At 37.4% G+C, this 26,304-nt stretch overlaps 2 protein-coding genes across 4 annotated transcripts; one reads left to right on the top strand and one right to left on the bottom strand.

The window, feature by feature from the left end:
- Positions 1–1,276: 1,276 nt before the first annotated feature.
- Positions 1,277–20,193, bottom strand: LOC109063266 (tubulin-specific chaperone cofactor E-like protein). The gene is made up of 9 exons (XM_042757409.1): positions 20,058–20,193; positions 15,799–15,964; positions 14,770–14,939; positions 14,363–14,502; positions 12,837–13,018; positions 12,463–12,719; positions 11,562–11,688; positions 11,270–11,387; positions 1,277–4,475 (listed from the first exon to the last, which is right to left on the bottom strand). Exons 3-9 carry the CDS (start codon positions 14,906–14,908, stop codon positions 4,179–4,181), a joined length of 1,260 nt encoding a protein of 419 aa, XP_042613343.1. The 5' UTR covers positions 14,909–14,939; positions 15,799–15,964; positions 20,058–20,193; the 3' UTR covers positions 1,277–4,178.
- On the top strand, positions 19,384–26,217 carry ttf1.6 (transcription termination factor 1, tandem duplicate 6). Of its 3 annotated transcripts, XM_042756820.1 has the most exons (11): positions 19,384–19,550; positions 21,321–21,417; positions 21,655–22,304; positions 22,503–22,688; positions 23,104–23,182; positions 23,276–23,406; positions 23,510–23,717; positions 23,826–23,909; positions 24,000–24,065; positions 25,507–25,592; positions 25,836–26,217. In XM_042756820.1, the coding sequence occupies exons 3-11, from the start codon at positions 21,656–21,658 to the stop codon at positions 26,024–26,026; spliced, it is 1,680 nt and encodes a 559-aa protein (XP_042612754.1). In that variant the 5' UTR covers positions 19,384–19,550; positions 21,321–21,417; position 21,655; the 3' UTR covers positions 26,027–26,217. The 3 variants fall into 3 exon arrangements, with proteins under 3 accessions (XP_042612754.1, XP_042612755.1, XP_042612753.1); XM_042756821.1 differs by lacking the exon at positions 21,321–21,417; XM_042756819.1 differs by having other exon boundaries at positions 19,385–19,550; positions 21,321–22,304.
- The last annotated feature ends 87 nt before the right edge of the window (positions 26,218–26,304 follow it).

Here is a 26,304-nt window from a genome sequence, read left to right as displayed (position 1 = left end):
AGTTGAATGCACTAACGCTGTAGTTGCTCGCTGGTAGGTCCACCAGGCCTGACCCTGGAATTGGGAAAAGGTCCTGGACAAGAACCTGGCTGGGTCATCCAGTATCTTAATTTTCATCCAAACCTCTTTGATGCATCCAACGCCAAATAGTTGCTTTGCCCTCATTTTCTTTCCTTTCCTCAACAATGTCAAGCCCCCTTAAGGTAACTCAAACCTTTCCAGAAAACATCTCCCCCTCTTGGCCACACAATGAGCCTCCTTCAGCCTTCCTTGCTCCATGATGCACAGGGTAGATCAGGCTACCACCTGCCCAGCCAGTTCTTTTTGCTCTAGCTACAGAGTGAGGCGATGTAAAAAAAAAAAAAAAACTTTCTTAAATCCCCCACCCATCCAAAATGCATCAAATCCCTCAGCAGCTCCTGGTGTGACCTTGTCTTTGTTGCTTACCCCTGCTTTCATGACTTGGTAACCCCTGGTCCTTCTTCCCTCAGATTGGCACAACTCTCTGTGTTGCCGATCCACCAGTGAACTCTGGATCCTGCTGCACTCTGGGAGGTTATGCTGCCCAACAGTAAGGCCACTAAGGAGATGGAAGTTTTAAGCCTTGGTTGGAAAGAGCTGTGCGTAAGTCTGTGAGTGTGACAGCAATGCCAGATTTGGCACATGTAGCTTTCACCTGTAGGCGTGACAGGGTTAGGCTAGCACTTCTAAACGTGGTGAAACCAATTAGGCATGATACTTTTTATCAGCCAAATTGTTGGGGTGATCCAGGTGGCAGTCTTGCATGTGGCTGTCTGGCTGGATAGATTCCAGTTGGATGCTAGCATTTGCCTAGGCTCTTGGTGAGGTCTCCGCAGTGGCTAGTCCCTAGTGTGAGTTGGGTAAAATACACAACTACGGCAAGAAATAGAAGAATAGCACAGCAAAAAACAGAAAAGGCAACAGGCGAAGGTGAAATAAACAGGTTACAAGGTTAGCTTTATAAGACAGGCCATACTGGTTGTTATGCTGTACCACTCAGATTTTGCAGGTTCAACAGCTGGGACAAAATAATGCAGGTGTATGATGGACTTTGGATTAAAACTAAATGAGGACATAACATGGGGGAACTCTGCTGTTAACATTATTAACATTAACATACCTCTGCTCATCTCAGATGAACCATGTGATGTTGCATACACTAACAATAAAACAAATGTCATTAAAAAGAGAAACTTCATTACCTTGGCAGCTCTGGGTACATCAAGACTCAGTGAATTTAATGCAAAGCTTTGGCTGCTATTTATTTATTTATTTTTATTTTTTTTTTTTTTTACATTTTTTCAGTATGGCATTCAACAGAATTTCACATAATGGTAAAATACAATTACTCGTAACACAAATCACACTTTTACAACAATATTCTATTTCCGTGTTCATATAACCATTAACACTGAATTAGTATCCATGGTACAAGCCAACGGCCCTCTTTACACTCTGAAAACACCATTATACAGACCCAGCAATAGGTAAATATGTCAGCACCTGCTCTGTTAACAACATTTTGCCGTTAGAGGCCAGATGTCCTTTGGGAGCAGAACAGAGAGGATCAAGTGTCATCACCACAACCAGAACACAATAAGAACAAATATGAGCAATGAGAAACTTGTAGGGACACAGGCACTGTTGAAAGATGAGAGAAAGCTGGAAGCGAACACACTATGGTTCGCAGATGAGAATGAAAGCAAACATTGTAGGACATTAGCAAGCATTATTAAGTAAATTTACACGGTGAGTGATTACATGAACGTGGCAACAATATGGTATAATCAAAGGATTTGGACAAAAATATGACAGTCAAGCTCAATTTCCAGTTATAGGACACAACTAAAACAGTGATGGGACTTTTAAGCATAACAGCATCAGATAAGAGAGCAAACAGAAGCTGGACTCTGTGATAAGACAACAACAGATCATCAGTGTGACATATGTGGATACACTGAAACAAAGCTGTCTAAATATCCAACAACATCCATGCAGTAATGCTAATATATATAACAACTTTAGCTTATCTGAACCTCCAATGGATTCTGAGCTCCCTGTTTACACCCTCCACTGGGATAGGGTTGCATAGGGACAGCTTGGTAACTAGAGAGGGAGTCTATACTATATTTGTCACTCCAACATTAGAGCCATTCTGCTGGGAAATGGTACATTTACATTTATGCATTTAGCAGATGCTTTTAAATGCATAAATAACAAAGTGACTTACAGTGCATTCAGGCTATACATTTTTTTTTTTTTTACCAGTATGTGTGTTCCCTGGGAATCAAACCCACAACCTTTTGCCACTGAGCCACTGCGCCACAGGAACACGGAAATGGTATGGGAATGAACAGGACAAGCCCTAGTAATCCAATTCCTGAAATGTATAGACTAGTATGTGCTGACTGTGGTTAAAAAAACAAGTCCAAAAGACTGAATGTTAAAATTAGTCCACATCTGTGCAACACATTATAGTTGTCATTTAGTTTGATATTAACAAAGGGCATGGTCTAAGTTCATCAAACAATTCTCTTTGGTAAGGGAACAGGTACTTACTGAATGCACTGACAGTCATTTGAAAGCTATAAAATAGGCACAATGAGGTTACTTGTGTATGGCTTCCCTTAATATTTCATGCTCAACAAATGACAACAGAAATATCTTCAACTTACTTTAAACTTGTAATGTCAAGATTTAAAAGAAAAAACAAAAAAGTTCAAAATAAAAGTCAAAGTCAAAATTAATCAGTGTGCCATTTCCATTTTTTAAATAATAAGCCCACAAAAAGCATATATACTCAATAAAAAATGAAATTAAATATGGCTTAATTCTCATTATTATTGGTCCCCTTGGGTTTCCTTTTCTGTAACATGGGTGTGATAATAATCAAATGCAATTTCATAACCTAACAGCACATGATCTGTCTTAAACATCAATGAGAGTATGGCACCTACATATTCCAAGGACTCTTTCCACTATGGAAAGAGGAGACTAGGGGATTGCAGTCGGTCTGTGGCCACAATAGGGGGAGCTGCGTTTTTGAATTTAAAGTGTGTAAACCTTAGAGGGCTTCAGGGTTGTAGGTGACCCTGTTGTAATTCAAGAACCAAAGAAGTGGCAGAGAAAAGACCTAAAATGTCTGTCTCCCCTTCTCTTAGCATTCGCAATCTGCATCTACATTTTTATTGGATTTTATATATATATATATATATATATCTTAAAGCTGCAGTACATAAGATTTTGGTGAAAAATTTCCTTACCCTGATTTAAGTTTATAACAATTTATCATTTGAACTTTTCGATTTTGCAGGAAATGCCACCCTCTTATAATTCCTCTTTGTGTGGCTACGTGATGTCAGTAAATAAGGAGAAAAATGTTTGGCTATTACAGTGCATATATGATGTGTGCTTCTGATAGCTTGTAGCCATAACTACTGAGGAACATTATAAATACAATTAATTCAAAAATTAAACCATATAAGCAATCACTTTCCACTAAAGTGGAAGACTATTACCTTCTCAAAAGACATTATTAATGGATATTTGTCTTCTAACTTCTTCTTTTTAGGAGGGGGCGAGTTTTGACATTGCTAATGACGTTTGCTCTTACAAAAGCATGGTTACACCGGTATGCCTCAAACTATCATATTCATCCATGCTGAAGAGCTAAGCCAAAGCCCAAATCACATAATTACCAGAATAATTTTCCTTTGCAAGTAACTTGGAATTTTACACCTCAGCTGCTAGGTGGCCAAATATTCCATTCTGAACCTTTGATAAATGGTCAAATATTCTTTAGAGTAGAGGCATGTATGCAGTTGGGGGTAATTCTCATAAACACACACAATAAAAAGTTCATACATTTTTTCTTGTATACATACGTCCACAGAGCAGTGAAAGTTTAAAGCGTTTTTTTAAAATTCTGATCCAACATCTGTTTTTAGGGACCATTTTTAAATAGGACTTAAGATTTTGTAAAACCAGATTGGCAGTTTTTCTCTGTTCTCTTCATAAAGCATGCTGATCTTTGCACTGTTGACAGCATTCACATTGGCTGTATTGGAAGATTGTTAAGGTAAGGTATTCCAGTAATTCTGGAAACAACTCAACCAGTCATTTTTCCAAAGAGTGCTCAGTTGTTGCTCTCTTTTCTGTCACTGTGTCTTGGGCACCACCAAGATTTCATCTCCGTCTCGTATACTGTAGGAATGAAGTGCTCGTGCTCCATATTTCATTTCCTGAGGCTCTAGTGAGTAGCCAAGCTGCCGGTCGATATAGTACACACGTATCATTTTGGGGGGTAGCTGGACCATGGCTCTCAAGTGCTTCTTTAGGTCTGCCACTGTCTGATCCAATCTGAGCTCTAGGGGCTCTGTCTGGTCCCCAAAACGCACCTCTACCTGGACATGACAGAGAGGGCGCAAATCCACCTCTGCAAGTGGGGGTGGTAGGGGGATATAGTGTTATAAAAGTGTGTTATATGTGAAAAGTGAACAGCAGTCAGAAAAGAACCATGTGAATTTAGCCAATGTATATGCTTGTTCACTACTACACCCAGTGACCAATTCATGTTAAAACAAAAACACAGAAAGACTGTGAAGAAACCAAGAATAGAGAGAATATACAAAAGCTCTGATCCAAAATCTGCCTACCTAGAAAATATTTTCAATTAACAAAATTTCAATTTAAAATTTTTATACGCTAGATTTTTTGCTTGTTAGAGTATTTAATAGTGTGCTCCATTGATGACGTAATTTTGTAGGCCAACCAAGAAGTTAGCATCACCCTGGTTCTCTCGACAAAAAGCTCGGCCAGGAGTTCAAAAATGCTAACTTATTCCTGGGTTTTAGGAGTTCTTTCTACAGCACCCTACAATTAGCTTAACAATATGCTAATCCTATTGGAATCAATTCTGGGTCATACTTTTACATCCCGCACTTTTTGTGCAGAGTTGCTACTTATGTGGACTGCTGCAGTTGTCAAAATTGAGGTTTCATGTCTTAGAAGTCAACTGCTTATTTAGGCGCTGGACTAACAAGTCAACTACGATTTAGAACATAGCTCATGATCTACAAAAGCATACAAAAGCACAGGTTATTCTAGATTCATTATTGGATAAATGATTTTGTGTTGTGTTGTGTTGACATGTAGATTTTTCTGTTATGGTGGGGGGGTCTCTTGATGTCCATGAATTATATCCAACATCCCGGAAATGTAGAGAGTGGGAGAGAAAGCCTATTTCTACCTGGTATTAAGATGTGTTTTTTGGTCAGGGGGTACTGTCTCCCAGAAATGATTTTTTGCATGGTGGGATGTCTGCATATGTCTATTTTCCTCAAACATCACTCTGAAACATTTTAAAAAAGACAACTCCTCTAAACAATATTAATATCAGTGCACCATGGAAGTGAACAGAGTTGTGTGTGTTTGTGAGAAAACGTGGTTGTGTATTTGTGTACCTGGTTGTGAAGCACACTGAGTTTTTAAACCGTGAGAAAGTTCTCACCACCACCCCGTTTACCCTCCCTTCTTTCCCATCTTGCTGAAGGATTGTGGGAAAGATAAGAGATCGGCAGGAACAATTAAATAAAATCTCCACAAAAAAGTCTTTTAGCTTTAGAGGGCTACAGTAACCGACACAGCCAATCAAAGTAATTTCCCCAGCCTGTCCAGAAAAGTCTCCCCACAAAGCAGAGCCTGAGCCTGGGTAGGTGCCTGTGGCTCCCTGCCTTCGCCATGGGAATACTGCCCCCTCTATACAAAGTGCCACTCTGTCTGAGAGAAAGAACAGTCTCACTCAAGGGTCTCATTTAGTGTGGCTAAGCTCCTTAATTGAAGGCGAATGGGTGTTCGCTGTGATAACATAGCTGCCTTGGATTCCTTGAACAGTGCTTAGATCAGTCTCAGAGATGGGACCGGACAGTCGCCACCATGCAGTGCACCAGGTTCATAGTAGAGCCATACAGTGAGTCTACTGTAGATACTGCAGTTGTTGATGGCCTCAAAAACAACATGATCTGTTTTCAGGTAGATAACATGCACACAATCACCAATAGCTCAACATTTAGATATCTACAACATAACATGAGAAATATCCCCTTGAGACCCAAGTAAATTCACCTGTTAGCATTTTGGCTTTTTATGCAAAGCAAGTTTAGTACACATATTACAGTGGCAGTCACCCTGGATGAACTTGGGGGTGGGGAACCTGTCTAGTTGAAAGTACAGTGGAGATACAGTTAGGCTTAGGCTTTGTTCACACTCCTCACAGCTGCCGTTTGTGCTTTCCAAACTTTAGGACTGACAGTCATTTTGCATCAGTTGAAATCAGATCTGTTACTTGACACAGTGTAGGTAACTAGTATATCTACATGGGTTGCTATAGTAATGATGTAGGTGGTTGCATGAGACCAAGAGCATTGTTTTCTTTTCCAACAACAGAGTCACACAAGACAAAATAACAGACAACAGAAGCGATATTTCTGTATTTTACGCATATGTTAGTGTCCAAAATATTCACTATATATTTTATGGATGGGACCCAATGAGTTAACTTTATTACTGAGGACATTAGTGGATCCAAGACAATGTTGTCGTTGGTCCCCTCTGAGAACAGCTCTAATTTACTATCAAAAACAAATCATTAAAATGAATTCAGACATAGCTGTAGACACTACCCCACATCCTGTATGATGTTATGTGTCCTGATAGACAAGAAAAAGTACTTGGAATTTGATCTGATTTCATTCATGTTTCAGTCCTGGTCAGGCTACAAAAAAAGAAATGTTTGAGTTAGATACATTTGCTGCATGTTTGGAGAAAACGTTATTAACCCAGGTACTGCACCTCAAGCTATCATCACAACCTCATTGTAGTCGCCACTATACCCTTAAATTAGTTAAAACTGCAGTAAATGCTTTAAAGCAACCCTTTGTAAATTTTGGCACACTAGCAGTTAATAAACAGAAATGCACACATCCCGCGGAAGAACATTTCTAACCGGAGCTACTTCTCCAAGTTTATGTCTATGGTGATTCACGCAGGTATGTGTTACTCCGCAGCGGTGACGACCCGAACAGGCTACAATAGTCCAAAAATAATCACTTATTATAAATGTACCGTAGTGATTTGGGATAAGACAAAAAAGCGGTTTGGTAGATAATTTATGATGTACTCGCTCATTTATATACATTTTGCAAATTTTGAACACAGGAAAAAGTTACATAGTGTCGCTTTAATGGGGACTTGTCTACATGTTGTCTGTGAATGCTTCTATCTTGACATCTTCAGCACTGACATCCCCCATTGATGGATGCTAAAGAGCCTGGTTATGCAATCCACTTATCTTCTTAGATTTCTCATTTTCCGTAAAGAGTGATGCACTTAGATTTTCCCTATACATTTACCTTCTTACATCATTGTTCTCCTCTAGACCCCTATGTTGTCTTTCACTGTCAAAATGTCAACAAGGTCCCAGGCTATAGTTACTCAAAGACAGTAAGACCAATAGCCCCTTTCATTTTCTTCATACTCTCCTCCGTTCATCCCTGTCTTTGCAGCCCTCCCCTCTTGTCTCATTCCTGTGTTACCCATTCCTCACAGGGAGGATCAACGTGCCCATGGCCACGACTCAGGTTTTAGTTACTCAAAGGCTGATGAATGTATAGGGCTCCTTCAACTTTTTAACTGTCTCCCTCCTACCCACATAAGCTATGAAACAAATGTACCTCACATCTGACCAGTGGATGGTGACTTTTAATAGGACAGTACCATGGAAGGATATTCCGGACTATTTTCAATGCTATTTTAGTGCACAAGTTAGTTTTAGAAGGATTTTCATATATATATGCTAAACAACGTAAATCTTTCTAAAACTACTTTGTGCACTAAAATAGCATTGAAAATAGTCCTGAATATCCTTCCATAGTACTGATCTGGGAAATCCTTGTGAGCAATCATGCAGTGAAAGGTTTGAATTACACTAGCCAGCACTCAAATCTCTACATCTTCTCAGCTTTATAAAGATAACAGTCCCATGCCTACTTATACCTAAAGTTTATGTCCAAGCAACCGTAAATGAGACTAAGGTTACTGTGGAATCACTTTGAAAGTTTCTCCAATGGTTCTATCCTTTACTTTATGCCACTACAGTTTGAGTGTCATAAATTAGGCTGAATGGGTCTCTATACTAGTTACGTCTCATGCATTCAAAGATGGCCCGGTCCAAAGGTGTGTTTGAGGTCAGGGAAGCATAATTTCTTTCTGTCCATCTCTTTCTCCGTTTCTCAGATCTTTGCCCTCTTTCAGAGTTATTACAGAGTCTGTAACAAAGCTGCGCCCAAAGGGTGGGGGAAAGAGCAGGCTGGGTTCAAAAAGGGGGCAACCTTAACCCATATCTAGAGTTTACCATCTACTTCTACACCTGCCCTTTCACCCTCCAGTGCCAGCTCTCATCTCAAACTCTTCCCTCTGGGAAATGGCTTTTCCTCCAGAAAGAGACAGAAAAGGACAGAGAAAAAAAAGAAAATGAGGTTGTGGATGGAGTGAGGAGGTCAGAAATGAGGTGCAGTGTACCCTGGCTTTAGTTTACATAGGTGTTGAAAAGAAAGACTCTAAAAAAGTGTTTCCGGTGGGCTCAAGAAGAAATAAATGAAAAAGTGAGTTGTTAAGAAATGGTTCACCCAGTCACGAAAACTTTCTAATGTCTTTGAAAACCATTCGAATTTCTTTTTTCTTTAAAACAAAGAAAGTGAATGGTGACCACAGCTGTCAGCTAGTCAGATTTCCAATAAATAACTGCATAGATTTTAGTGTTCCTCACTTTTATGATGTTTGTACAGTGTTTGACAACCCCTGGTCCTTATCCACTTTCATATTATGGAAGAAAGGAGCTCATTCTACTAAACTTCTCCCTGATGTTCCAGAGAAGAAAGTCGTACAGGTTTGGAAAAAAAGAAGGCAAGTAAATAATGACAAGAATTTTAATTTTTAGGTACATTATTCCATTTGTATGCAGCCCTGCACATAACATAAAAAAAGCTGGAAAAAAATAAAATCCCACGGTTTATGAATGTGCTCCCATGACTTATTAATTTGTGGCTGCATTGTACTAATTTGTTCCCTTCTTTTAACTGAGTTCAAATTAAATCAAGTTAAATTCATTTCTACAATTTAACAATTTAACTAAATCGGGGGAACAAATGAATGTCATGGGATCAATTCTTAATTTGTGGTTTTTATGTATTTATGCTATGGTATTTAGTTTTCTCTATGTGTCATGTGTGGGGTGCCATATTTTAGTTTAGTAATTTCAAGTGAGATAAATGTCAATGTTATCATGTTATCAAGGTTGTAAAAAACCCTCACTTTAGTTTCTGATACTTTAGACAGATGATAAAAGGCCACTATTTCCGAGAAAGGCCTATTTCCACCTCATCTCTAGTTTCCCGACCTTCTATAGCTAGAGCGGGAACTGTGTCATAACTGTTTAGACAACTTAATGAATTCACTAGGACTGAGAGCCATTCAAGAATAAAAGCAACAACATCTCCATCACTCAACGGAAAAAAACAGGAGAGACTGAGTCAAGGACATCATTCCATCCCCTTTTGAAAAAATTCTCCAGCTAACTTAACCCCCCCCCCCCCCCCCCATCCAAATGAAAAGGGGCAGGAGAGAAGAACAGGGAGAGAGGGGGATATAAGGAGGGGAAGAACGAATAAAGCTGCCACCTTGTGTATCGATTTTCTGATTGGAGTATTCCAGTACAAAGGCGTCTTTGAGGAGGCAGAGAGTGGACACATTGTCTCCCAAAGGTTAGAATCCCCTGCTGGAAGCTGGGGCTTGCCACAGTCACTGAAACAGTCCTCCGAACACTCTCCCAGGTTAAGTGGAATGGGGTGTGCTAAGAACGTGGGTGATCCATTTTCTGTGTCTTTGACCTGCAAAGACTTCCGAAAACATCACCCTGAAAGTCCCCCAAAAAAAGGTATAAGGGGAGGCCGGAAAACATGAGGGATGGGAGAGTTAAACGTCACCTGGATAACTGGAGATGCCAAACTTAAAAAAAAGAAGTGAAAGGAAAATTAAAGGTTGGAATGTAGTGGATGGCCACCATGATACTTAAAACATGGCCAATGAGAGAGAGAGCGAGAGAGAGAGAGAGAGAGAGAGAGAGAGAGAGAGAGAGAGAGAGAGAGAGAGACAGAAAGGCTATTTGTGCTAAACCCAAAAGAGGTGGCTGGGTTCTCCCAAGATTTTATTACATAGCAGCAAAATTTTGTTCCAACGAGCATAACAACATTCTATAGAAAGCTACTGAGAAACAAACAATACTGACAAAAAAAAAAAAAAAAAAAAAAAAAAAAAAACCCTGCAAGGGCTAAATTAACCTTTAATGTCAGTGGAATGACTGTAAAAAGATGTAACCTAAATTACAGCAAAACACTTTTCAGTGCATTATTCAGAATTTAATAGACAATGCTTAATTGTATACAAACAAGAAACCAGTGTTCATTAAAGTTCATTAAAGTCAGCATGAATTGAAAATTCAGCTCTATTTTTTTCTGAATGCATATTATTGATCTTATTCTGAACTCATTTGTGTATGCATTTTTGTCCTCATAATTCTTAATCCAAATCTCATAACTTGATTGTGATGAGTGGGGCGGGGCCGAGAGCCGTGGGAACGGAGCGAGGCCGTTGTAGTAAATGATAATGAGTCCCTTTGTATCTTTCTATATAGATTTATTTTAAAGTTTAAAGTAAACTCTGTTTAAAGTAAAACTTAAAACTCACCTTTTAGAAAATGCTTATAATATCTGAGTCGTCCTAAGCATGTTTTTTCCTCTGTATGTACTACCTCCTGTACCATATTACTTTTTATGTTGTTTTATATTGTTTTGATTGGTGTTTTATTAATTTGATTTTATAATTTCTTGTACAGCACAATGGTCAACAACTGTTGTTGTATTGTGCTATATAAATAAATAAGCTAAAACTAATATTCAAGCTTTGGGAAAATGGGTAACATTAGTTATGAGTAACAGATAAGACCTGAGTTATAAAAATAAAAAGAAGCATATTATTTAAATTATAATATAGATATTTTAGGCTGATTAAATTTAATATTTTCATAACATAGACACCCATCATTTTCTGTTCTGTATATAGTTATCTAAAGAGAGAAAAGCTTGAGAGAGTTGTGTATATGGAGTGTGGTGACGTGTGGGGTGCAGGTGGGTCACCTCTGGGGCAGCTCATCCTCAGGGCAGTCCAGGTGGTAGCGGATGAAGAAGCGTTCTGCATCCTCTCTTTCTCCATTAGTGACAACACTGCCGTTCAATACAGTCACACGAGGCAACTTACAAAACAGAAGAAGGACAGTTGTGTGTGAGCGAGGGAAACAGAAAGAGACATGGAATGCATGGACTTGTACAATTCCATATCGGTGGCCACACTGATTTGTGTAATCATTTCTAACAATTCTTTAAAATTGCAAATTCCAAAAGTGGCTCCTTTTGTGCATGATTACTCACTGTGCTACCATAAGATAACGTCTCTCCTGATCGCTGTAGGGCTGCAGTAAAGGAATACCCATCAATCTGACCTCTTGAAGCTTTGGAAAGGAATTCAATTTCTCAATGTCCTCCCAGCAGCATAGACCTAAAATAACACAACACGTACATATTAGCTAATAATCCATTAAAGGCGTAGTTCACCCAGAAAGGAATTCTGTCAATTTTCTATTACTTACCCACATGTTGTTCCAAACACATTAGACTTTGCTTCATCTTCGAAACACAAATAAAGTCATTTGAATGAATTTTTTGGTGAAAACACATCAAGCAAGCACATTTGGGCTTCCCTTATTACATATCCCTTCCCATATTAGATGTGTGCGTTGATCAGTGTTTAAATGTGAATAAAAGTCCAAATTAAATCTGTTCATCACTTAAAGCAATTGTGTCTCTTCAGAAGACTTGGATTAAACCATTCAATTGGATTCATATGGATTAAGTTTTCTCTTATCTAGGAAGTTTTTGAAGCATCATAGTATTAGTGGAATGGCCTTCAATGGAGGGACAGATTTCTTTCAAGTATCATTAAAAATATAATTTGTGTTTCCAAGATGACCAAATATCTGATGGTTTGGAACAACATGAGCGTGAGAAATGTATTTTTTTGGTAAACTAATCCATGACTGTTAAACCACAGAAAGGAGATGACCTACTGAATAATAGAAAGAGAATATTTGAAAGCTGCAGTGGAAGCGAAGATGTTCAGTGAAGAACTGCTACAGTTTTGGTCTGTTCTTCATACAAAACTACTCAATTTTGTTTAAATTATAAATGAACAGATTATGAAGGGTAATGCTGCGACTTCCTTGACAAGTGTGTGTGTGCTGATATTCTGTCTACAGAGATGATGTTCATGCACCTGAGTTGTGTAGGTTGATGCTGCGCAGGTTGGGGAAGAGTCTCTGTAGAGAGTCCTCAGGCTCGTGGATAGACGAGAGGGAGTTGTTTGCCAGAATGAGAGACGCCAGGCCTGGATATATAAGGCCCAACTTACGAACCTCCGCCCAATCCTGCAGGTGGTTATCTGTGATATGCAGCAGGCGCAGGGACGGGCACGGTATAGATGGTACACTCACACTCTCATACTCGTTTAGACACAAAAACAATTGCTCCAGCCTACATATATAGAACCACATGAAAACACCATGTTTTAGTGCATGACAAAACTTCCGTTTTCACAACTATAGGGCCATGGGACAGGCTACTTAAATGCTATAAAACACACACACTTACTCTAGGATCTCTCGTGTAAGTGTGTGCACCACGTCCCAGGTGACATGCGTGTTATTGAGCACAAGGCGGCGGAGGCCTGAGAATGCTTCAGCAGCTCCAGGCTCTAGGCTCAACCCTCTCAGTGGATTCATACTCAGATTGAGAAAGTCTAGGTTAGGGATGTTAGACACGATCTTACTTATCTACAAAGAGAAGAGGAAAGGAGAGAAAAGAATGAAAAACTGACCAAACCCAACCAGTTTGTTTAGTCAAGCTTGTATAGCTGAACTCGATTTCATTGTACTTTTGAATGTTACTGACAGAGAAACTGGCAAAAAAATGTCCACAGACAGAAGTCAGTTTTAAATTAAACAGCATTCTGTTTGTCAACCGAATATGCGTGGAAAAACTGTGCAAAATCTGCGTGGGCAAATGATTTGCCCTTATTCAAAAGAAATGAGTGGATTTCATTAAGCCCATTAAATTTTGCCAAAAATGAACCCAAAATTGAAATTTTTTTTTTTTTTTTTTTTATTATCACACCAGATTTTGAGACATTTATTGATGGACAATTGATTTACTGGAGTCATGTGGATTACTGTGATATTTTTAAACAGCTGTTTAAACTCTCATTTTGACGGCACCCATTTACTGCATTGGTGAGCAAGTAATGTAATGCTATATTTGTAATCCAAATCTGTTCTGATGAAAAAACAATTTAATCTACCTCTTGGATAGCCTAAAGGTAGCCAAATTTTCATTTTTGGGGGAACTATTCCTTTAAAACTTATTTACTACCAACATCAAAGTATGAAATTTGATAAGACTTAATACAGTTCTATATGTTAACCATGTTTTAACACAATAATAGTTTTATTAACCTTACTAAATTAATTTGATTTTTTACAAATACTAACACTTTTTTTTAATTGCATAAATTAACATTAAATTTGTTGTTCACAGTTAGCTTATGATACCTAATGCATTAATCACTGTTAATGAACTGAATATTATTGAATCGTTCAGTAAGTGTTACCTATATGTGACCCTGGTCTTAAGTGTCAAATTGAGATTTATACATCATACTTATACATTATACTGAATAAATAAGCTTTCCATTGATGTATGGTTTATTAGGATCGGACAATATTTGGCCGAGATACAACTATTTGAAAACCTTGAATCTGAGGGTACAAAAAAATCAGAATACTGAGGAAATCGCCTTTAAAATTGTCCAAATGAATTCTTAGCTATGCATATTACTAATCAAAAATTAAGTTTTGATAGGTTTACAGTAGGAAATTTACAAAATATCTTCATGGAACATGATCTTTACTTAATATCATAATGATTTTTGGCATAAAAGAAAAATCGATAATTTTGACCCATACAATGTTTTTTTTGGATATTGCTACAAATATACCCCAGCGACTTAAGACTGGTTTTGTGGTCCAGGGTCACATATATCTTATTGTGAACTTACTTTTTTGTGTTAAATACACAACTGTAAATACACTGAGACAAAACCTGTGACTCATTTTTCTCACCTCTCCCCAGTCTTTTAACTGGTTGTAAGAGAGGTCTAACTCAACCACGTGAGCACAGAAAGTGGCCACCTCCTCGTCATCTCCGGCCTCTGTGATTCCACAACTATCCAGAACCAGGATGCTGGGCAGATTTAGACGATCTAATACACAAATACACAGAGACACCTTTAAATAACCAGTTAATGTAATAAATTGATGAAAGTTTATTTAACTTAATATCTTTGGAATATCCTTTAGTTTTTGGCCCTAGAATACATTTCTATAATGATAACAACATGTGTTCTTCAACAGACACAGCAAAACATTGTTAAATGATAATAACCAGTGTATCAGGATCCAGATCGTATCTAACACCCTCTTTAACTAGCAGGCTCAGAATTTCACCTAATGCCAAAAATAAAACTGACCTTTGACAGGAGAACCCTGGGGACTCGACCGGATCACCACTCCAACTCCTGGCCCACGGCAGTATGGGAAGTTTTCCGGGCTGTACTTCTCACTGATCACCTGCACTAAAGTGCGTCCTTCTGTCTCCTCTGACTCCATCTCACCTCTCCTCACACTCTCACACCTTCAGCTGAGCAAACACAAACAGTATTGAGTGCGTTAAGGTGAATGTAGCAGTTATGTGGACAGGCATGCACTTGAAAAAAATGATTTGCTAACATTAGAAGAGAGTTGTCTGGAATTTTTGGCCGGGGCAAAGGTTAGTACAACAAGTTTCAAAGAGCTGACGTTTGGGACAATGACATTTATGACTCTCCAGGATTTTAAAAAAGGGACCAATCCTTTAAAAATCTGGTTTAAAACATGTCCAGAGTTAGAAATGTGTTATTTAGGTAAAAAAAAAAAACACTATTCACAAGAACAGTTTAAATTTAATGACTCTAAAAATGTCATCGGGTAAAAAAAAAAAAAGTAAATTAAAAGAAAAACATACTCCTTACACCTTCAAATACAGCCTCTAGGATCATCAAAAAGGTTTTTAATATATGTTTCAAAGTAAGTTTTTTTTTTTTATTAATTCATAAATATTATTATGTTTTTGGGCAGTCATGAGGATCTGTGGCAGTATTCTCTATGATATAATTTCCTGTTTTTTTTTCTGCTTGTTAACATTAGATGACTTTAATTTTGTGAACTAAAGTGGTTATTTTTAATGCAACTAAGCAGTGAAACCATTTTGTTTATATATTTTTTTCTAAAACAATAATAATAAAGGATTATGCAAAACTACTTAAATTCATTGATAGGACAAAAACTGAGTGTCATGTCACTGACCCTTTTATCACATTAACCAGTTTTCAAATAATCAAAACAATAATACTCAGTAATACACAATAAATATAATAATACACGCTAAAAAGCAACTGATTTCTATAATAAGAAACAATGCTACAATGTTAAAGCCAAAAGAGTGAAATCTGTTGACTTACTTTTGATCTGGAGGTCCAATAGGAGCACAATGATGGTGGGCCTCCTGTCAGGTTTTGATCCTAGTCCCCCGATGGCTATGGATGTACAGCATCCAGGAATTGATCTCTTAACCTGCGGCCTCGTGGGTCAGGGCTGGGGTTGTCCCACAGCCCTGACTCCAAAATACTAACAGAGTGGAAGAATAGACAGAAATGGATAAATGAGATGATGCATATGCGTCACATGGAAAGCTTGTGATGAACAATCATATCCCTTTATGATGCCAGTAATGCCTAGACAAATGAAGTAACACCACTTGAAATCAGATCCAATAACGCTTTGTCCGACTCCCATATGCTGCTGTTTTACACTGAAGCACAATGGGAAAACTCCAGTGGTGTGAACGGATGGGGCGCTCTGAGTATATGTATGAGCCTCTTTTGTCTTGACATGAATCTGTAAGTTTAAAGAGATCTTCATTGCTAAAAGATTGGCCTGCTGATTTATTCTGTCTGTGGGTGCTTTTCCATGAGCAGAAGAGTGATCTACATCTAATCTAATCCTCAGAATGAAACTGGCACAGACAGATATCTGTCACAACCTTCTGTGAAGTCCACTCAAAGTACATCTCACAAACTGCACTTCAAAGCAAGATTGATCTTGCTCCAAAACCTTGTCTTTCCAGACATGACGAGGTTATTTTCTTTCTTTTTAGAGTGTGTGTGAGAGAGAAAGAGACTATAAAACACCCAACTTTTTGGTTTTGGGGATGGGAATGCATTACTATTTGAGACTAAACATTTTTGTTTATGTAACTAACCAGTTTGTATTAATTACCAGTTTGTTTAACTTTTTTTTTTAAAATACTTTATAAGCTCCCATTAGATATGAAATAAAATGCATTAAATAACATTAATACTGAGAAATGCATTTGTATTGATTAATCTTTGTTTGGTTTATTGTTGATTAATTAAATATTAGGTCCATTTATAAACATTACCAGACACAACTTTTGATTTGAAGAAATGTAAAACATTTTATATAAATAAAATGAATAATTGGTTTAGAAGTATTTTTCATTGTCAGTTCATGGTAACTAATTTAGTAAACTAATGGAACATTACTGTAAAGTGTTACAAAAAAGTTGGACACTTCTGGACTTGGATACTGCATTTTAATCACGCTAAAATCCAGTTGGCATGAAATAAAAATTGCGATGGCTTTACTTTTCTATTGTGATGAATACGCAAGTGAAACCGCTTCTTAAATAACAAAAAATTAAGATAAATCAATCAAAAGAAAACACTTTGTTACCTATTTGTTAACCTGCATGTCATCTGACCATTAACCAATGTCAGAGAACCACAAACATGCAAATGTGACACTTAATTGTTCAAATTAACTATTATTAATTAAAATGATTTATTATTAATCATCAGGGGGACTTCAAGTAAGTATATTAGGTGAAAGAGGTTCAGATGACCAGAAAAGTTTGGGAATGCCAGCATTACATGTAGATAAGAAATAACATAAATTTGTGCATTTTAATGTGTTTGAAAGACAAAAAGCCTTGCAAAGACATAGTAATACATGGGTAAATAACCTACTGAATGATCATTTAAAATAAAATTAATATGTTTATTAATAGTTGATGGAATGTTGAAGCACTTCTTAAAGGGGTCATATGATGTCGCTAAAAAGAACATTATTTTGTGTATTTGGTGTAATGAAATGTGTTTATGCAGTTTAAGGTTAAAAAAAACATTATCTTCCACATACTGTACATTATTGTTTCTCCTCTATGCCCCGTCTTTTGAAACTCGTCGATTTTTACAAAGCTCATCACTCTGAAAAGAGTGGTGTGCTGTGATTGGCCAGCTATCCAGCACGTTGTGATTGGCCGAATGCCTCAAGCGTGTGACGGAAATGTTACGCCTCTTTACATATTGTGATGCCTTGTCCGGCCGGAGTGACGAAACAAAAACATAAAACCCATTATAAACGTGATATAAACACGATTTCTAGTCGTGTTTTCTTTTGGAAGGCAAAAACAAAGTAGTTTCGCTTTTTCAACGAAACAGTGTCACACACTGCGGCCTTGAGTGAGCAGAGGCTGGAGGTCTAGAGTGAGCACAATAAGTGAGCCATGGCAGGCTTGAGTGAGCAGAGGCGGGCGGCTTCAGAACTGTGCGGCAGGCGGATTCTACGAAGGAGCGTACCTTGGGCTTGCAGCAAGAAAAAAAAACAAGTGAAAGTAATGTGACATACAGCCAAGTATGGTGACCCATACTCAGAATTCGTGCTCTGCATTTAACCCATCCAAATTGCACACACACAGCAGTGAACACACACACACCATGAACACACACCCGGAGCAGTGGGTAGCCATTTATGCTGTGGCGCCCGGGGAGCAGTTGGGGGTTCGGTGCCTTGCTCAAGGGCACCTCAGTCGTGGTATTGAGGGTGGAGAGAGCACTGTACGTTCACTCCCCCCAACCTTTGGATTACGAGTCCGACTCTCTAACCATTAGGCCACGACTTCCCCTAGCAACCACATGTGATGACCCCGGTCTGGACTCTGCTTCATCCACAGTGAAAGCCGATTCAGCGATCCACAGTGCAAAGTTGATGTATTTCCTCAGCGACCAGCACGGATCAGCTCCAGGCATGATATCGGCCTCTTTTGGAAGGCCAAACAAAGTAGTTTCGCTTTCACAATGAAACACACAGCGTCTATAAGACATGGTGGCGGCGGAGGCGGCAACAACAATACTACAACGAGAATAAAAGGTACGCCTTCTTTCTTTGCGTGAACATCTGGGCGGTGTTATGCAGATCTTCCCACACAGTGACGTAGAGATGTGGGGGCGTGTTAGAACGAGCCTTTTCAGGGGGCGTGGACAAGTGTTAATTTTTATAAAGAATATCTCTTTGGATTTGAGACTTTAGTCTTTGCAACTTCACAGATCTTCCTTATTCACCAAGAGCTTGTAACACTCCAAAGAAAAGGAAAATTTGAAATCGCATCATATGACCCCTTTAAACCTGAAATGATTTTTGTTAATCCAGTGGTCAAATGCTGTGAAGCCACCTGATTTATGACTGTGAATGTCCACAAAACAACTGTAAGACGTTTTAAATGAATATAAGCGATGTAAAGTAGGCTATTTAAAAGACGAAAAAGAGGAATTAGGGAGAATCAATAAATTATGAATCATTTATTGCTATTGGGTGAATAAAATATAATCATGTAATCAATAAAAAAAGTAACTGTAGTATGATTACGAGTAGGTTATTTTAAAATTTTATTTAATTCTAATCCAGTAATCCAGAATACATATAACGTTAATCAGTAAACGTTACTAACGTTACCCAGCTCTGTTTGTTACTTCTGCATCATCTCTAGACCTAATATTGAAGAACCAATCACTGACAGAAAAGTCTTGAATATCAAAAACCCTAATAAAGCCGATTATAAAGGTTACATCTCCCCAAACAACAGCTGTTTCACATAAAATGTTTCAAGATTAAATTGTCGATTTGCTGTCCTGCCGTGAAAGCAGTTAACGTGACTCGACTAGTCCTAAAATAAGCCTCGGGTCAGGAGTCGGACGTTCATTTGAAGTCAACAGCTGCGCGCCTGCGCACAGACGAGTTGTTGAATTTCAAATGCACGGCTGCCATGACAACGCGTTTGTTTTGGATTAGCGCTGTTCGACCAGATTCTGCAGCTCTGCGTTTCCAGTGTTTACCTTTATACAGTCTATCTATGGTACTTACACGCACAGCGTTTCTGTTTTACAGTTTCATGAGTTTTTGTGTTTTAAAACAATAACGGATAATACCGTACGTGTTCTTTTAAACTCACTGTATGACTTCATGTTCACCTAAATATAGTTAAACAGGTGTAACGTAACTACACTTAAGTAACGTACAGGCAAACACAAAGATGTCGACAGCAGCCAATAAGCGGATGGATTTTATTTATTTATTTATTTATCACAAAAACAACATAAGTCTGCGCCGAAACGTAGTTCAACGTTTTAAACGAGATAAAGCATGTTTATAAATGCGACCTGCAGATAAAAGGCAAATGTCACACGATGACAAAAGGAAAGAATATTTACGATGCTGGGTGTTTTGAAAAAAAAAAAACATAAAAACGTATAGAATCAAATGACTATTTATAACGCATCGCACGGCTCTTCATCTACAGGCACAATAAGTAAAAGGTGCAATGCATGTGTGGCATGTTACTCGAGTAGTTTGATACGCTTACCAATGACAAGGGTGAGCAGATCGCGCTGCTTGTTTTTGTTGTTGATCCGTTGACAGTATTTTGAACTCGAAGCTCTACCGTAGTTACTTCCGAAGCAGGTTTGTTTTGCTGCTTGCTGCTCCGGTACAGAGGGCGGCAGCATCGCCTCACAGACGCCAATCACGTCTTGTAAAATGACAATTTATTATTCACGTCACGAAGTTAGGGTTGACAGTGTTCATTACACTGGTATAAGATTGTTTACAAAAGCATGTTTTACTCTGTTACGAGGAACAACGTTATTATTCTAAATAAATATTAGGCTACTTAAATATCACATTAACAAATTTTGGTGGTCAAAAGGGAAACCTTCATATATCGATATATACTGAGATGAGAGAAAAACATTGGAGTGCGTAAAGAGCAAGAAACTTGCCCTGAATATTTATTCAGTCCATTTTAATTTTGTTTTCTTTATTTGTTTTCATTTTTGTACACGTAGCTTTTGCTTCAGTTTCTTTTGCATTTTAGTTTTCAGTACACAAACAACAAAACACCTCGATAAAAGTAACTGCTGTTTAAAAAAAGTCAAATCAACGTGTTGCAATCAAAGTTAATTGCACTTTTTGAGTTAGTTTAAAATGAATTAGCTCCAAAAACATTGTGTTGCAACTCTGACAACGAATAAAATCTAGAAGAACCAATCATGACAAGTTAAATAGTCTTATTGGTATAATATGTTCTACTATAATTATAAAACATAGTTTGCCTTTACATTATAATAATGTCATAGTTATTCTATCGTCTAGTGAATGGGGGGAATATGTTGAGAGCGAATCGTTTATAACAACTGTTGTTTTATTAGCACCGAGTGCTTGTTTTTAATTTTGTGTTATGTGTTATAAATTATTAATGGCAGGTTTATAGTGAGTTTGTGTCTAAACCGACAAAATAGTACACACAGCAGCAACTTTGAGCTAGAAACATATAGTCAGTTTATTAGTTATTATTCACTGGCTGAATTTGGAATAACATATTATCATACTCTCTTCTGTTGTAATGACAGATATAGTAAAAAAACAAAAAAAAACCAAAAAAAATTATATATATATATATATATATATATATATATATATATATATATATATATATATATAATATATATATATATATATATATAGTACGATACTAGATAGTATATAGATATATAGTAAGAACATTTAATTGTGCTTATGTGCGTTAATGTATTTGTAATATGTTTGTAATGATTCTCCTGTCTGACAGGTGGCACTGTGATTGTTGTGTAACTGAGAGTTGAGCTTGTTATCGGAGATGAAGAAGTGGAATAGCAAGAACCCGCGTGGAAAACAACTCGGCAGAAGTATCCTAGCTATAGAAACCATAGCTGTATACATATATACTGCTAAACATAATTTTAATTTCGTCCCGTCTTAATTCTTTTGCTGTTCTTCAGAAATCACAATATGCGATGATGACGTGATATACTAACGACACGCGTGCAAGGCTAACGTGACCAGACTCGAGTTGGATTTCGTGTTTGTTGGTGAAAGGCACGTTGTGCTGTCTTTTTCTGATTTTTGATTTTCGATTTTCAAAGAATGTTAGATGAAATGCAGTCAGATTCGCGTGATGACATAATGGGCCGCGTTAATGGAGAAAAGGTGAAGAAGAAGAGAAAGAAAAGTGAAACTCCAGAGCAGCACGAACTCACTCAGAGTCCAAAGGTGCAGACTGAGAAGCAACGTGAAAAGGTGCAGAAGAAGAAGAAGAAGGAATTGGAGAATATAAGTCTGCAGACACCTACAGACAAAAAGAAAAAAAGAAAACTGAATGAAGGTGTGGAGGTTGTCACAAGCCTGCATAAAGTAAAAGACAAGACAGCAGAGTCACAAGAGCCGCAGGGTCCAGGGGAACAGAAGCCTGCTAAGAAAAAGAAAAAGAAAAAGAGAGCAAATGTGACACAGGCAGACTGTGATGAGATGACACAAGGGGAACAGCCTGTCCTGATGACAGAACACGAGGAAGTCCATCACAAGAAGAAAGATCAGGAGATGGACTTGCCTGATGTATTAATTGGTACTAGAAAGCGCAAAAGAAAGCGAGCGCTGTTGGATGAACCAGAAGTTGACCCCAATCTCTTGAATGAACTGAAAGAATTTTGTCCTAAAATAGAGTCCAGAAGCTCACATGAAATCAATAAAATGATCATGTATGATCTGCCGAGGTTCAAGGAATTCAGAAAGCAAGGTAGGCTGTTTATATCTACTATATAAAATATTTGACTAATATAAATAGATTTTTTCCTCTCTTATACTTTTATTATTATTATTATTATTCAGATCAGCATATACAATTTATTCATACACAAAGATTAATGTTATAAATGTGTAGCGTCCCTACAAAATTATATTTTTTGCCTTTCACTCTTCACACTGATGTCCACAGGTATCATATTGAGGCATGGAAGATACTCTGACGCAGAAAATGAGAGGTTAAGACAGAACGTTAGAGATTTTCTTGCTCTCACAGGAGTGAAAGATGCTATCAAGCTCTTTCATCCAAAGCGTTTCCCAGAAGAGACACAGGAATTGACAAAGCTGAAAAAGGTCTACAAGTTTTTTGAAAGGATCGGTGAGTCGCAACAATCACATTGGTTTTACTTCATTTGTTGATTTTGTTATTGAAAGGTTTAAGGTCATTATCTTTCTGCACTATTTAAACGTTTTTTTACGAGACATGCTAGTCCTACCTCCCAGATATGCCTTTTCATAAATGTAAATTGTAGGAATAGTCCACCCATAAATTAAAATTCTCTCATTACTCACTCTCACAGTCTTTTTTTCTTATATAAATCTGGGATGGCATGAGGGTGAGTAAATCATGAGAGTATTTTCATTTTCGGCTGAAGTTTTTCTAGGAGTATAAAGACTTGTCATATTGGAATACATCTTGAACATTGTGAAAAGCTATACTGTAAATGTAAAATTTTTGTTGCTTAATCTGTTGTCATCTTTTTTTTGTTTGTTTTTAAATCAAATTTGAACAGCGGAAGGAATTCCCAGGCCTTGCCATGATGTTTTTAGCCGTGGAAGGAAAGTTTTTGATGGTGAAAACTATAAGGGAAGGTGAATGACACTTTTACAAGGTCTTAGGAAATTGATCTGCTTTGCTTTTTATTTTTGTGCTTAAATAAACCTCAGTGCTTCCTTTCCTCAAAAGTTTACAGAAGAAGAAGTCAAATCATTACTTAAGTATCATTCACTACATGGCAATAACTGGCAAAAGATTTCTGAGCTGACTGGTCGAAGTGCTTACTCTCTTGAGAAACGTTTTACCCAGCTCAATACTGGCAAGTCTAATTCAGCAAGCTTCTTTTCAAAATTTCCAACATTGTAAATTCCAGGTTTAGTGATGGTTGGTCATTTTGTATCTCATTAATTTGCATCACACAGCTAGAAAAAGTGGGCCGTGGTCAGCAAAAGAGGTGCAGAGACTTTTGAGGGCTGTGCAAGACCATATTGTAACGGTGCTGAAATCTGAGTCCCCTAATAAAACAACACCGAAAAGAGTCAGTAGAGAAATACTGTACCGAAAATTGCCCTGGTTCAATATTTCTCTGAAGGTGAAAACTCGATGTTGGACCAAATGCAGAGAGAAATGGTGAGAGTGTCATTGAAAATTCTTTTATATTAAATGGTGATACATTTTAAGTGATTCTCTTTTTTTATTATTCAACATTGTCCCTTTGTTATCTCCTTCACCCCTAAGGATGTCCATCCTCGCTGTGCGGATGTCTTCAGGGACTTGTACAGGAAGGAAAGCTCAGGAGTCCAAAATCAGACTCATTAAAGTGTAAGAGATCTTGTTTTTGCATGCTTGCTTAGCTTTTGTTGTCCTGACATGTTTTTCTCTATATGGCTTCTATGTCTTATATTCACACAGAATGTATCAAATGCAAGTGGAGGATGTTACGGATGTCAACTGGGATGATCTCACAGCTGTTTTCGGGTGAGGATTATTTGCAGTTTGGGGTGGGCGATGTGGCAAATAATATTATATATTTATTATAAGATTTATAATCTTATCATGATTCTTTTTCATTTTGTTTTTTAAGACCATTTTTCATGTTATTAAGGAGTACAACCAAACTTCTCTATTTAAAAATATAAGCCTACAAGGAAATAAAACATAAAAGAAAATGGTTTAGAGATCATTTAGGTGGGTGACATGACCAAAATCTTATTTGACTTTATTTTTATTAAAATATTTTGTCTTTGTTATTAAAAATATGAGCAAAGAATCAAATTACAAATAATAGAACAAACATAAGGAAGATCGAAATTAATTTTCAGGTATAGTAAGTGAATTTTTACAGCAGCAATCAAATAAGAATTTGAATAATTTAAAAAATAAAAGACTGCATAGTCATCACTATATAAATTATGTATACATTATTAAAGCTATATAAATATTCTTTAGCCAAGAGTGGTGAGCAATTTTCTTTTTCTGTTGTTCGACATTAAATGACATGGACAGCAGCTGGTTAGCCTAATGCACAGATCCAATATACTGACACACATCTGATTTTCTCCCAACTGTTTACCCAAGACATAACCAACTGTGTTTGTGAACCTTGTGTGTCCTTGACGTAACCCTGTTTGTATTTGGCAGTTGAAGTGCAATAAGATGCGAAAAAGAACTTGGTTCAGTACCCATGCACTGTGACAGCTGGGCACGCTTCAGAAAAATATGTCTAATTAGTGTGCGAGTAAAATCAAATGTAATGTCTTTTGTGACGATGAAGAACTGCAATAAGAATGCTACTCAAAAAGAATAATAATCAAAAAGATACAATTTGAACTGTAGCACGATACTAACAATCTCTCTGTAAAGGCAGATCATGGAGACATTTTAACTCTTCACAGCCCAATGTGACTAAATTAATGACTTGCACAACAAACATTATATACATTTCCGCTTCGCACAAACTTACAGAAACATTGAATGTGTACAGTTGCCCAAAAAGTATTTTGATTTAAAGGTTTTTATCTTTGATGGATTTTCTAAAATATGTCTGTAGTGTGTTGGTATATAATGTCTTGGCTACATTCAGCTATACGTAGCTATAATATGACTAATTCAGTGAAACCCCAGATTAATTGGGTAACCTCTGTGTTGTTGAAAGTGTATTTGTTGAACATTGTAACCTTTTCCAATGATCTGAGAAATCCATAATCTCTAGAGATTACCATGGTGATGTTGCTAGATCAAGAATAAAGAATATCCTCTAAGGAGTTAATTAAGCAGTGTAAATGGCATCTGAGCACAATTACACAGGTTGCATTATTCAGGTTCCCAGCAAGTAACTAGAATAATGCACCTGCTTGTTCAGTCATGATGATGCTGCTGGTGGTGTAAACAAGATTGGTGTCACGTCTTTGTTCCATAGGGATGTTCCTCCAGCCTATGTGCAAGCAAAGTGGCACCAGCTTAAAGTTTGCTATGTGCCCAATTGGAAGACCAAGTGTTTTGGAGGTTAGTGTGTTAATTTATTTCACATTATTGCTGAATTTGGCTTTGTACCTTATAGATTTCAGTTGTAGATCCAACATTGATGTCTTATATTTTCCAAAGTGTACTGCAGAGATGTAAACTGAAGTTGCAAAAAATGGTTTCTTGAGCCTTGTAAACAATTCTAGTCTAAAAGGACTTCAGACTTGAGAACATGTTTGGTGTACATTAATGTTTGTTGCATGTCTGTGGTGTTGTTTCTTTCAGACATTGTTGACTTCCTCTATGAGAAAGTCTTGCCAGGGATGGTGAAAGACTGTGAAGACCTTGATGACAATGAGCTGAAGGTTGACCAGAAGCAGAGCTTCCTTCTATCTGACATTTTTAAAGACATTGAGGATCATTCCGATGACAGTGATGAGGAGAGTGGCCAGAAAGAAGATGACAACTCCTCTTGAACTATTATCACTTGTCAATCAGACCTTAATGATTTCTGTAAAAATCACATTAAATCATACCCCAACTAAAGAAAAATACATTGTCGAGATGTATATGTAAAAGATGCATGATAATTTTGTTTTATTCTTGTTATTCCATTTATTTTTTTATCAAGAATTTAATAAACAAGATTTGTATTGTGCCTTTTGAAGGTCTTGTAAACAAGAAAATTTTTCTCTTTCCCATATGAAGATAAAACCTGAATGAGTGAGGTAAACAAAAGTTGGTCAATCAGATG

The sequence above is a fragment of the Cyprinus carpio genome, chromosome A5 (genome assembly GCF_018340385.1).
Source record: "Cyprinus carpio isolate SPL01 chromosome A5, ASM1834038v1, whole genome shotgun sequence".
Lineage (NCBI taxonomy): Eukaryota > Metazoa > Chordata > Actinopteri > Cypriniformes > Cyprinidae > Cyprinus > Cyprinus carpio.
The sequence above is the reverse complement of the archived record's forward strand: the minus strand, read 5'-3'. Positions and strand labels throughout refer to the sequence as shown.